This window comes from Rhinolophus ferrumequinum, chromosome 17 (genome assembly GCF_004115265.2).
Source record: "Rhinolophus ferrumequinum isolate MPI-CBG mRhiFer1 chromosome 17, mRhiFer1_v1.p, whole genome shotgun sequence".
NCBI lineage: Eukaryota > Metazoa > Chordata > Mammalia > Chiroptera > Rhinolophidae > Rhinolophus > Rhinolophus ferrumequinum.
The window spans coordinates 26,030,240-26,043,695 of record NC_046300.1 but is presented as its reverse complement, the minus strand read 5'-3'; the positions used below and the strand labels follow the sequence as shown (position 1 = coordinate 26,043,695).

The 13,456-nt window shown below is 38.9% G+C and overlaps 1 protein-coding gene across 2 annotated transcripts in view; it reads right to left on the bottom strand.

Annotated features, from left to right (window-relative positions):
- ZNF385D (zinc finger protein 385D) overlaps positions 1-9,483 on the bottom strand; it is a 727,952-nt gene extending 718,469 nt beyond the window's left edge. Inside the window, exon 1 of one of the 2 annotated variants that reach the window (XM_033133200.1) lies at positions 9,032-9,483. In XM_033133200.1, coding sequence (XP_032989091.1) covers positions 9,032-9,137 — 106 coding nt within the window. In that variant the 5' untranslated portion in view covers positions 9,138-9,483. The remainder of the gene's footprint in view (positions 1-9,031) is intronic. The other variant, XM_033133199.1, reaches the window with a different exon arrangement.
- Between the last annotated feature and the right edge of the window lie 3,973 nt (positions 9,484-13,456).

Genomic DNA, 13,456 nt, shown 5'->3' with positions numbered 1-13,456 from the left:
ATTGATGCTCAGGGAGACCTGTGACTACATGAAATATCAAGGGAAATCAAAGTCAGGTCACTTTACCCTACGTATTACTTCTTAAGGTAAATATGGATTTGCCCACTGTTCCCATCTCAGAGATACCGCTAACCATTCCTGAAAGATCCATTTTCCCAGGTTCCCCAAAGAGTCAAGCTGACTTCAACTTTTAACTCATCACAGAAATATCAGCACTCAGAATTTGTCAAAGTAAGTAGGCTCAAACTCAGTGCCATGGCTAAAAATGTCATTAAAGGGAGTAAAATATATGAAGTATTGTCTAAGGGTACATAGCCTTCCCATCCTCCTAGAAACTTTGAAATGTTTGACATTAAGTCAGACCAGTAGGCATCCCAGTAAGTAAACTGCTCTTTACTGTGTAAGTAAGATTCCTGTCCAAGTCTCTGTTACATTAACAAGGATATAGCCCACTGTACCATTCAGTTCCCTCTTCATGAAGATTCATGGGAAAAATTATCTCCAGTCTCAGTACTAGGAATGGTCTTTTTTCCTTGACCAATAGAGTTCTGATTATATCAGCTCCTATGGGTCTGATGGTTGTTTAAAACCTTAGGGCCAAATTTGTGGACCAAGTTCTTTGAGTGGATACACCCTTAGGATGTAGTTTGGAGTATTTCATTACTTATCATTCCTACTCTTAAGGAAATTTCTCTTCATCATGTGCTTCTCAATGATTTTTTTTTTAAATTTGTTTGTAGTATAATTCAAATATAGAAAAGTACATAAATCATACATACAACTTGATGAATTTTTACAAGTCAACAGATCCACATAATCAACACCCAAATAAGGAAACAGAATATTTTCAGCACCTTGCCTCCTTTACCAATAACTATTATCTATTCATAAGTCAGCTTTGCTTAATTTTGAACTTTATGTAAATAGAGTCATGCTTTTTGGGCTTTCTTGCCTTTGTTGGTCAACAATTCATTTGTGAGATTATTCATATTTTAATCTATAATGGTAGTTTATTCTTTTTCATTCTAGTCCCTTATTTCTCATATAATTTAGCAATATTTTACATTGTTTTTAAAACATCTTAAACCAATTACCAAAAAAAAGGTAAAGAAGAGGCAATGATTTCTTAGATGCGACACCAAAGGCACAAGCAACAAAAACAACAAAATAGACAAATTGGACTTTCTAAAAATTTTTAATATCTCTACATCAAAAGACATCCTCAACAGAGTAAAAAGGCAACCCACAGAATGGGAAATATTTGCAAATTTCAAAGATATTAGGGATTAGGATCCAGAATATATAGCGAACTCCTAACACTCAAAATAGATAGATAGATAGACAGATAGATAGATAGATAGATAGATAGATAGATAGATAGACAGATAGATAGATAGATAGATAAATCCCAATTAAAAAATGAGCAAAAGACTTGAACAGACATTTCTTCAAAGAAAATATAAACAAAGGGTCAATAAGCACATGAAAAGATATTCAACACACTAATTACTAGGGAAATGCAAAACAAAACTACAGTGAGATACCACCTCACATCCATTAGATTGGGCTTCTGTGAAGAAGAGAGAGAGAGAAAGAGAGAGAAGGAGGGAGGGAGGAAGAGGAGGGAGGGAGGGAGGGAGAGAGGGAGGGAGAGAGGGGGAGAGAGAGAGAGAGAGAGAGAGAGAGAGAGCGATAGGAGGAGAGAGAGAGAGAGAGAGAGAGAAAGAAAGAAAGAAAGAAAGAAAGAAAGAAAGAAAGAAAGAAAGAAAGAAAGAAAGAAAGAAAGAAAGAAAGAAAGAAAGAAAGAAAGAAAGAAGCAAAGAAAGAAAGAAAGAGAAAGAAAGAAAAATAGATAGAAGGGGGTGGGGGTTTAGAAGGAGAAGGGAAGAGAGGGAGGGAGAGAGGGGGAGAGAGGGAGAGAAAGAGAGAGAGAGAGAGAAAATGACTGTTGGTGTGGATTGAAGAAATTGGGAATATAAAATGGTACAGCCACAGCCATGAGAAAAACCTTACAGGGGTTCCTCAAAAAAATTAAAAATAGAATGACAATATGATGCAGGAATTTCACTTCTCGGTATATTCCAAAAGGATTGAAAGCAGCCTCAAAGAGATGTTTGTATACCCATGTTTGTGGCAGCACTACTCACAATAGGTAAAATGTGGAAGCAACCAAAATGTCCATGGATAGGTGAATGAAAAAGCAGAATGTAGTATATACGTGCAATGAAATTTCTTTCCTTAAAAGGAAGGAAATTCAGATGTATGCTACAACTGGATGAACCTTGAGGATATTATGCTAAGTGAAATAAACCAAAAGACAAACATTGATGAAACCACTTGTATGAGTTACTAGATAGTCAAAAATCATAGAAACAAAAAACAGAATGGCGGTTGCTGGGGGGTGGGGCGGGAGGGGAATGGGGAGTTATTGGTTAACAGGTATCGAGTCTTAGTTTTGAAATAAGAAAAGACATCTGGACATGGATGGTGGTGACGCTTGCACAACTACATGAATGTACGTAATGCCAGTGAACTATACACTTAAAAATGGTTAAGATGGTAAATTTTGTTAGGTGTATTTTACTACAATTAAAAAGTTGGGGGGGAAGGTCAAGAATAAACAATTAAATAAAGTGACTGTTCACTAAGGCCAAAAACTCAAATAATGCCTTTTAGAAAAATGTGAAAAATAAACAACAACTTCAAAGAAAGGTTCTTACCTTTCCGGTAACCCAAAAGTCCACTGAACAAGAAGATCTCATTAGTTGATCTTTCTATTTAATTATGTCATTTACAAGATGTGGTTTATCTTTCTGAAAATGTATCTTTATTTATTTTGTTAAATTTGTTCCTGATTCTTCATTTTCTTTCAGAGCATATCTAGTACAACCAGAAGGAACAGAGTTCAAAAGCTGTCCCTTTCCAGCTGTGTATATGTACATTACTTGGCTCAGTTCCTTATCTTTAAAGTAAACATAATAGTAAGATTTTGCTCCTAAAATTTTGAGGTTCAGCATAAAGAACCAACTATAGTCAATAAGACTACTCGTTAAAAGGTAGTAGTTATCTAGGGTAGCGCTATGACCTTGGATTATCAGGGTAGGCCCTAAATGCAAGCACAAATACCCTTGTAAGAGAAAAGAAGAGGGAAAGTAGACTCCGAGGAGAAGACAATGAATGGGAAGGCAAAGCCAAAGATTGTGGGGATGTGACCACAAACCAGGGAATGCCAACAACCACCAGGAGCTGCAAGAGGCAGCCTACAGATTCTCCCCTAGAGACTGAGGGAGCACCACCTCGCTGACACCATGATTTCAGCCCAGGAATACTGATTCCAGACTCCTGACCTCCAGAACTCTGGGCGAATCCATTTCTGTTATTTGAAGCCACCACATCTTTGATAATTTGGCTCAGTAGCCACAGGAAACTCATACATGATGATAATTAAAAGTAGCTTACATCTACAACATATGCACTTTGTACTGGACACTATTTGAAGCACTTTACAGATATTATCTTATTAAGCCTTCAATCATTCTAAAAGATAGGTCATTTATTATCACCATTTTTTATGGTGAGGACACTAAATCAAAGAGATGTACAATAAGCTTACTAAATTGTCACTACTTATAAGGCTCAGAGCAAGGATTCAAACTCAGGCATTCTTTAGTTCACACTCTTAAATGCTACATCATGTTAATTGCCTATTTGTCCCTATGACTTTAATGTCAAATTTTACTATGAATATAAAATCGGAATCACCTGAGAACGCAACCCAGTATCTACAGCCTTTATTCTTTAAATTCTACGTATCTGGATAGATTTAGTACACCAAGACTATCTCCTAGAAGTAGTTCTCAGCAAATGCAGTTTTAAAATCCAGATTTTTCAGGATTCCCTTCTAGAGTTTCATGTGTATTCCTATGTCTACGTAAAAGTAAAGACACTATAGACATTTCATTAATTTTCCTTTCGTTTCTGTTAACAGTGGATGAGAGATTGCTAAAAGAAAAAGAAATCTCTAATAATTGTAATAATACATTATAAAATAGCAAATAACTCTTTAAATATAAAAACAGAACACATGACAATATCACAAAGACCTAAACAAAGAACATTTCACCCCAAGTCATGAAAAACCCTTAGGAAAGTCCTCAAATGGACCTCCCTAACACTGCACAGTAGTAATATGTTTTCTTCTTATGGGGATAGATAATGGGCAAAGGTCTAATGGGTAATCAAGATATGCTAAGATTAGTACTGTTTACTGGAAGATGGGCTACATAACCACTTGGAAAGGAAGTACAAACTCACTTTTACTGCAAATTTCTCACTTAAAAGACCTGTTTAGGAATGCTGCATGCTTGCTTGTCTTCATAGATATAATTCCATAAATAGATTGTGGAGAACTACCCCTTTGTGTTCTGAATAGGCAAAAAAAAAATTAAACATACATTTGAATGACACTATAGGCAAAGTAATAAAGTCATTAAATGGTCTAGACGTCCCTATCCCATCCCAGAACTGTGTTCTAGTATTCTCTACACATTCACTAGTAGGTTAGGCATAAGATATTCTTTTAAACCCATCCATAATCTGGGCAAAATAGTAAAAGTTGTACAGAATTTTCTGGATATTATTAAAATCATATTTAAAATGGGATCAAGATTTTGTAAAGAATTTTGATTCATCTCTGCCTCTCCTTATCCTTCAACTTCTCACTTTGTAATTAAAAAAAAAAAAAAGAAGTTAAGTCTGGGCTATTCCACACAGGAGAGTTATTGCTAATTTTAGCACTCCCTAAAAGACAGAAATGAATAATTTTTTTATTATTATTTTATTGGGGAAGGGGAACAGGACTTTATTGGGGAATAGTGTGTACTTCCAGGACTTTTTTTCAAGTCAAGTTGTTGTCCTTTCAGTCTTAGTTGTGGATGGCGCAGCTCAGCTCCAGGTCCAGTTGCCGTTGCTAGTTGCCAGGGGCACAGTCCACCATCCCTTGCAGGAGTGAACCGGCAGCTTTGTGGTTGAGAGGACGCGCTCCAACCAACTGAGCCATCCGGGAGCTCAGCGGCAGCTCAGCCCAAGGTGCCGTGTTCAATCTTAGTTGCAGGGGGCGCTGCCTACAATCCCTTGCGGGAGTCGAGGAATTGAACTGGCAACCTTGTGGTTGAGAGCCCACTGGCCCATGTGGGAATCCAACCGGCAGCCTTCAGAGTTAGGAGCATGGAGCTCTAACCGCCTGAGCCACCGGGCCGGTCCTGAATAAATTTTTAATGTACTGAAATTTTAAAAGTGATCTCCAATGTGTTATCTACTTGTTCAAAAGATTAATTTCACTAACAGATTATAGCCATGTACTCTATTTGAGCTAATCTAGGTTCCTAAGAGGCTATTTAAGTGCTTCCTTGATTTTCAACATATAGGCTTTAATTTATTCAAACTCTCACTTTGGAAATTTTGTCAAAAAAAAGGTAAGAATTGTTATCCACACTGAGTTCTGAGCTCTTGAAACACTCAAAATTGCAAATCCTTCTTCAATATTAGTTTCTTCAGTCTGTGATATAAATGTGACTCAGATGTCCAATTTAAATCGCTTTTCAAAAATCTGGTTGTTCAAATCCCCAAATAATATCAAATAAACTACTAGTCTAATTGTGCAAATATGGAACTTAGAAAATCTGTAAAACACAGTAGAACATATGTTTATGTGATGATAAGGTTAATCCATTTACAAGACTCCTAATGTCGTAAAATATTTGGCAATTCAAAAACTCAAGTTTATAATTAGTTTGATATTTTACTACCACGGTTAAATATGTTAGCCAGCATAACAACCTAATTATCCACTTCCAAAAAACAAATAAAACCTCTAGGTGAGTTATTACTATGCTATTTTTACACTTTTTTGCTAAACCCTTACATATTCAGAAATATCTTGTTTCTGTTAAGTAAGCAAAGTGATTTTTTTATGACTTTGACTATATCAAGAGAAGAAACAAAAGCTTCTATTTCATGCAATGCTAGGATACTACTAGAAAACACAATCTAACCCTAAAACAAAAGAGAGATCATGGTAATGAACTTTGGTTTAAAGGAACAGAGAAATGTAGTTTTATTTGAAAACAATAAGATAGCATGCAATTGCATTGAAACATAGTAAAACATCTTTAACTTCTCCAAAATATCTCTATATTTCCAAATCTGCTCTCACATATTCGATATTAATATCATTAATGTCCTAATGAATTTATGTATTTTCATTTGATAATTCCATTCATGTGCAGGCAAATCATATCTGGGACCTAAAATACTGTATCACTAATCCCAAAACAAGCAAAATTCCAGCTTGTGAAAAAATATGACAAATGCATTTTATTTGCTGTTCTTGCTCTTAGTTTTAAAAAATTCAAATTTTAGACAGGCACTAATATAACTTATCTGAAGATCTCATGAGTAATGAATTTATAAAGTTAGAGATTACAAGAAAAAAAGAGATGTGTACTCAGCTGCATGTACTTTGCAATAAGAAATGCAATATCTTAATTAGACTTCAAATAAAATAAGTACTAAATGAGACATGAATCTTTTAGCCTGAGTTGTTATTATAGATGAAACTATGTTTTGTTAAATAGCAAACAGTTTTTATTATTGAACTTTTGATGCACCTAGTAAATAGCAAATCCCAGCAGGGTGTGTAATTGTCTTGAAAATGTTGAAAATAAAAAGTAAATTTTGAAACATGCGTCTAGTATCTCTTAATAGAAATCCAACATTTTGTTAGGATCTGAGCATTAAGTATAAGCTGGCTGAAATATAAGAGTGTTTAGGTAGACCTCAGGATAACTCTATAGAGTCATAAAAATGTGAGGTTAGCACCAGATATATTTGATGTCATAAATCACACACTGTTAAGAGAATGGCTATAATACAGTACTATTGATTTACAGCAAAGGATCTCAAGGAGGGAACACTGTCAGGGGAACACCAAGACCTCAGCATTTAGCCCTCTCTAGAGCCAGCAGGCCGAATTCTATAAACACCACACAATTTTCATTTGAATTCAAGTCTCGAGTTCCACATTTCTGTTACATTAATCATTTGAAATTGTTGTGGATGAATCAATCTATGATATTATCATCACTGGACTAATTTTTCATGGGACTTAGAACTTAGGGAGGTCATCCTTCCACTTTTCAAATGGAGCTCAAAAAGGTCGGGCAGTGTTTGTGTCGTTGTGAAACTGACTTTGGAGTCCAGTAGTCCTGGTTTCCAAAACACTAACTGTGGAACTTTTCCAAATTTGACATCTCTAAGGCTACCTCTTCCTTACGAACAAAATGGAGATGGTAAAGATGCTGTCTTCTTGGGGTTGTTATGAATTTGCAGGGGCTGTAAAGCCCTTAACACGTTTCTTGGTGTGCAATGAATGGAAAACAAATATTAGATAGCAGTAGTAGTGGTAGTAGTAGTAGTAGTAAATGACCCAAAAAGTCCTTTAGCCACTTTGCAATAGAGCAAAAACAATCCCAAATTCCTAACTTTTGGCTTAGGGGCTTTTCTCCTAACACAGAGACCTTCAAACACTTCATTTACTTCAAGCTATGATGACATTAACTCAAGATATTTGCCCATTCCCCCAGTCTATATGTAAGCTCCATGAAGAAAGTTAATTTCTGAGGATCACCTGGAACGAAATGCAAAGAAATTGCAGCAAACCCCAGACACACTGTGCCGCATCAATCTACATAATTTGAAATGACCCATATTTGCCTTTCATGCTTAGCGACCAGAATATAGTGACTGAATGACCCAGTATAGGGCAGAGGTGGCGTGAAAACTCAAAGGGAGCCACATCTTTCCAGTTGACTTCAGGGAACGTGGTGTACCATAATTGAGTGGACACGTGAAAGGCACATTCAACAGACCAATAGGAAATACTCTTAAGAGAAGAGAGAGAAATTTCCCCTATCACGTCCCCAGAAAACGCCACAGGAAAGTCACAGATGAGCATCATCTCTAGGGTTAAACCTGCAGAAGGTGGGGTAGTTTTCAAAGTCAGTTCAGAGTTCCAGAATTTAGAGCCGCTCAAACACCTAGGAACAGCACATCACATGTTGTTATTTTAACTACAGCTCAAGATACAGCAGACTTAAACACAGCCACCAGAAACACGTGATGCTACAAGTCTGAATTGTAAGGAGGACAGATAGGGAATGGGGCATTTCACAAGGGGTGACACCATATTAGGGACAGTGGGTTTCCTCTGACCTCAATTCGCACCCACAATAAAACTTCTCCCAAAATGCAAGAAGTCACAAGGTGCACAGACCCTGTGCTCTCTCCTCTAATTGGGTCTCTGGCCCTGGAAGGTGATCGGATTCATGGGGCACTGGTTCACCCGTAGCCTCCCCAATAAGAACTAAATATCAACGTGATACTCCTGGAGGGAGGCTTCTATAGCTCAATAGCTTCTCACAGTGCCCTCAAATTGTGTATATCCCAAAGAGAGACTAATAATAATAATAATAATAATAATAATAATAATAATAATAATAATGATAGACGAAAATAGGAAGACAATCACAAAGCTGGCCCTCTGTGCTTTCTGATCCCAAAACTTCGCCAGGTTTCCGAGGAAGGAGTGCATCCACACACACCCAATAGGAGACAGACAGCAGGGCGTCCATCCGAGGTGGCCCAGCCCTAGACACCAGCCAGAGCCCGGCTGACCCTGTCGCCCCCCCTGGACCTTGGTCATCCGCAGCGCACAGTGTCCCGAGACCCTCAAGCTCTGTACTCTACACTCCAGCCCCAGTAACCTCACATTTCGTCTTGGCACCAAGCAGCTGGGGCAAGGGTGCTGGCGGATGGTGTGGGGTACGAGTGGGGGGATGGTCCTGGCACCAGACTGTACAAATGCCCATTTCGCGTGCCCCGAATCCCGCAGGGGCACAAAGCCAGAGCGGTACCCAGCACCGCAGCCAACTCTACCGCCCGAGCCGAGACACCTATTTTGCGCTCAACTTACCTGGGCCAGGCTGAGCTTTCGGTGCCCCCAGTAGCTTTTCTCTCCTTCCTCCCGCCGAGCCCTTCATCCTCCGGCTGGCTGCCGCCCGGCGCCCTGGCCCTGGCATCCGGGAGGAGCAGCAGCCCAAGCTGGCAGTCCCTGAGGGCGCGCGGCTGCCCACCCGCGGCTCCGCGGCGGCGAGGCGTGAGCGGTAGCGTTAGCGGAGACCGGTCCCTGCAGCCCCGCGGCGCGGTTCCCCAGGAGCCGGCTGGAGGTGGCAGGGAGCGCGCCTCCTCCGCCGCCGGGTCCGCGGCGCTCCGCACCAGTCCCGCACCCGCGCCAGCCTCAGGTGCCCCCGGCTGGGGAGAGGTGCGGGGGCACTGAGGGAGGGGCCCGGCCCGGGGGCGCCCCGAGAGAGCGAGAGGGCTGAGAAGGAGGAAAGAACCCGGGAGGCGAGGAACTCGCTTTGCTGGAGTGAGTGGATCGTGGGTTTTCTGAGGAAACGGAGGAGAAGTGCACTCAGAAACTAGAGATATTGGAAATGAGCTCGAGTGAGCTGCTTCAGGAGGCTCAGGAAAGGGGCTTTGCTTTTGTGCTTAGGTCCTTTACTCTCCTCCTTTGGGTACTAGTAGCTGACAAACCCCCTCCATCTCTCATCTCTCTCTCTCTTTCCTTTCTTTCTTTCCTTCTTTCTTTCCTTCTTTCTTTCTTTCTTTCTTTCTTTCTTTCTTTCTTTCTTTCTTTCTTTCTTTCTTTCTTTCTTTCTTTCTTCTTTCTTTCCTTCTTTCTCTCTCTCTCTCTCTCTCTCTCTCTCTCTCTCTCTCTCTCTCTCTCTCTCTCTCTCTCTCTTCTCTGTCTCTCTCTCTCTCCACACACACACACACACACACACACACACACACACACACACACACACGCTCAGTACAATACTCTGGGGATGAAAAATATACCTTCTGTTGCCTGAATCTAGAATTTAGAGGAGTGATTTTCACACTTTACTGGCACAGGAAATCACCTAGTGATCTTGTTGAAGTTCAGATTCTGATCTAATAGATTTGGAGTGGAGCCTGATGTTCTGCAGTTCTAATGATGTAGCAGATGCCACTAATCCAAGGACCACATTTTGAGTTGCAAAACACTAACAAACAAAATAAACCTGTTTTCTAATATCAGCTGTTTTCTAATATCAGCCACTAACTACTTATTAGATGATCTTAAATAACAAATTGCTAAGGTAATTTTCATGGGGTTTCAAGAAGCTATGGAGGCCAAATAAATTATAAACATAAATACAGTACAAAGGGATAAAACACCCTACAGACACAAGGCTATCATTATCGCCATTAATTACTACTATTGATGAAATCATTATGAATACGAATGCTCATGAAAGTGTAGAGAGATATTGGTAATTTGCCACTCTATATGTTCTCAAGGAAAGCTCTAAAAATCAACAGTGACCACCCCACAAACACAGAAAGAAAATTCTAAGTAGCATCCTCTAAGGGGCAGTCTATTCTTCCTCTGAGACAGTTGTTGACTTTCACTGAGGTGCAGTACTGTTCAAGTATGTACTATTATCAAGTAGTTAAATTGCTTATCAAACTAATAGCTAAAGCAAACAAAGAAAAGCAAATGCCAAGAACAAAGTAATAAAAAAGAAACATACCCAACGCACCAAAAGATATGCTGTATCTCAACTTACCATGACTATATTAGCTTAGTTTGATTCTCTCTCCCTCTCTCTCTCTCTCTCTCTCTCTCTCTCTCTCTCTCTCTGTCTCTCTCTCTCTCTCTGTCTCTCTCTCTCTCCCTTCATGCTTTCACCTGGACTTAAACTCTCATATCACCATTTCAATTCTGCAAGTGTTAATAAGCTTTTACCATGGTATAGGCCTTTCCTGGAGGTGAACAGAATCTGATATAGTTCCTGCTTTGAAAAAGCAATTTGAAAATATACGAATTAACAGCATTTTAGGCAGCCTCTGGTGCCAGAAGTAAAAATCGAATACATTACCTCAAAGAGTTCAAAAGGCAGTGAGGTCTGGAGAGATTTCATGGAAGGGAGATCATTTGAGATAATCCTTAAAATGTGATCCGATTCTATCAGGCACAGGTAAAAAGCAGGGACATTTAAGATGAAAGTGTGAAGACAGAAAATACAGGGAGTAGTGGACACTTTTGCCCAGAATAGTGCATGGACGAAGGTAGAAGAAATGGCTTGCAAATTTGGCAGGGGCTATGATTGCTATCTGAGCAGTTTTTACTTTACTTCAGCAGTTTATACTTTCACTTCATATAACAGGTTAATAGGGTGTCCTAGAACCAGAAAGTAATGGAGCTGTAGAAAGCTCTTAGGAGGCAGAGGAAACCGTATGTAAGGGATCATGAGGGTAGAAACAATAATAGTTGTGGGAAATGAAATATAAAGATGATTAAAAGGAGATATTGCTGAGACATAATTAACAGTATATAACATTTATGTGGAGGAGAGGGATTTGTTCAATATAGCTCTAAGATTTTGTGCCTGGAGGGCTAGAAAAATGGTGACACCATTAAGAATTGAGAAGACGGGAACTTATAGTTGTTTGGTTTTATCTTTATGTTTCTTTGGGAAAAGCTATCAAATAATAAGTTCTCTTTGGACATTTTCAATCAGGGGTTTAAGGGAGATATAAGGGTGCGAATGTTCACACAGTTAGAAATTCAAGCCTTGCTCTGAGGAAATGGGTTCTAGGTTAGAGCTTGTATTTGCTCTCATGTTTGAGAATCCTGAACATGTATGTGAAGTTAAATGGTTGGGAGAATGTCCTCCAAGTTTAGGACAGAAGCTTGGAGCTCTGTGACCTTCCTGGTCCTCAGTATCATGATCTATAAAACATGAATATTACCTTCTGCATAAAGCCATTGTGAGGATTAAGTGAGATAGCGTACTGCGTTCTCATTCATATTTTTTTGCATTAACCTATAGAGTCTGAGAGGATGGGAACATATGTATCATATTCACTGTTGTAGCCCCAACACCTAACTTAGTGTTTGGTTCATAGTAGATTTTAAAATATTCACTGAGTGAAATTAATAACTTGAGAGAAAGAAGGAGAGACCAAAAGCATATACGAAAGCATAACCAAAAAGATGGGAAGAGATGCCTAAATGGCTTCTGTTATTTCAATGTCATAGAAACCAAGTCAGGAAAAAGTTTTGTTGCAGAGATGAACATTGGTACCAGATGGGACCAAGAGACTAAAAGGGAAACATCAGTATACATTGGGAAAGCTTTTGGTTTTGTTTTGGGGAAGAATCTGGTTTGAAAGTTAATTGATTATATACAAGAGAATATAATTGCACTAGAAAGGTATCACTTTTATGAGTGGCAAAGGAATTGACGGAAGAATGTTAGGTTATTCTTTAAAGAAATTTGACAGTGAACTGAATATAAAAAAGAGATTGGATGTAGAGGGCTGGTAGCAGAATTGCAGGAGGTTGTTTCACTTAAGTCCAAACATACCTTATTGATAGGGTTAGGGGCCAAAAGTGTAGGACAGAAGTTTCAGGCAAGAAAGGGAGAATTGATTGAGCAATATCTGAAAAAAGAAAACTAGTGAACCAAGAGTGTAAATAATCAATCTTAGCAGAGAAAAGGGTCACCTGTTTCTTGGAAGCAAGAACAAGGGAGTAGAAATAAGACAAAGTACTGAGATTCTAAAGTAGAATGGCATGAAGTGAAAAGGCTCACGTTATCTTACCTCTGTATCTCCAGGAAAAGAGAGATGAGACCTTCTAGTGATATCTTGTAAGAAAGAAGATATAGCATTGTGAGCTAGATAAATGTAGAGAATATTTAGAGGAAGTTTTAACAGGGATATCAGAGAATCCATAACAGAAGGGGAGAAAGTTCTCCCCTCAAGTGACCCAACCAGGTGAGAATCTGCCTAAAACTTGCACATTTATTATCATAAAGACAATCGGCATTTTTATTTGTTACTCGCCCAGCAGTATTCAAAGACTTAAGTGCAGAAACAAAGTGTGCAGCATGGTTTAACCAAGTTTAGTCATCAACAAAGTAGAAGATCAAACAAGTGAGGAATTTCATGAAGTAGGACTTCAGGGGATGAAGTCTCAAATCTATAAAAAACAGTCACAGAGATGGAAAGTATAGCACAGGGAATGTAGTCAATAATATTGTAATAACTATGTATGGTGTTAGATGGGTACTAGACTTATCGGGATGATAATTTCCTAAGTTATATAAATGTCTAATCACTATATTTTACATCATCCCTTGTAAATCATTTAACACTATGCCTGGTACACAGTAAGTACTAAATACATGGTAACTAGTGTTCACAGTTGGTGGTCAGTTCATGGTATGACAGTTGAAGATAGAATCCAAGCTGAAAAGGAAATAAACAGGAAGGTGAGTGATGGACAGGGACTGTTGGAAGA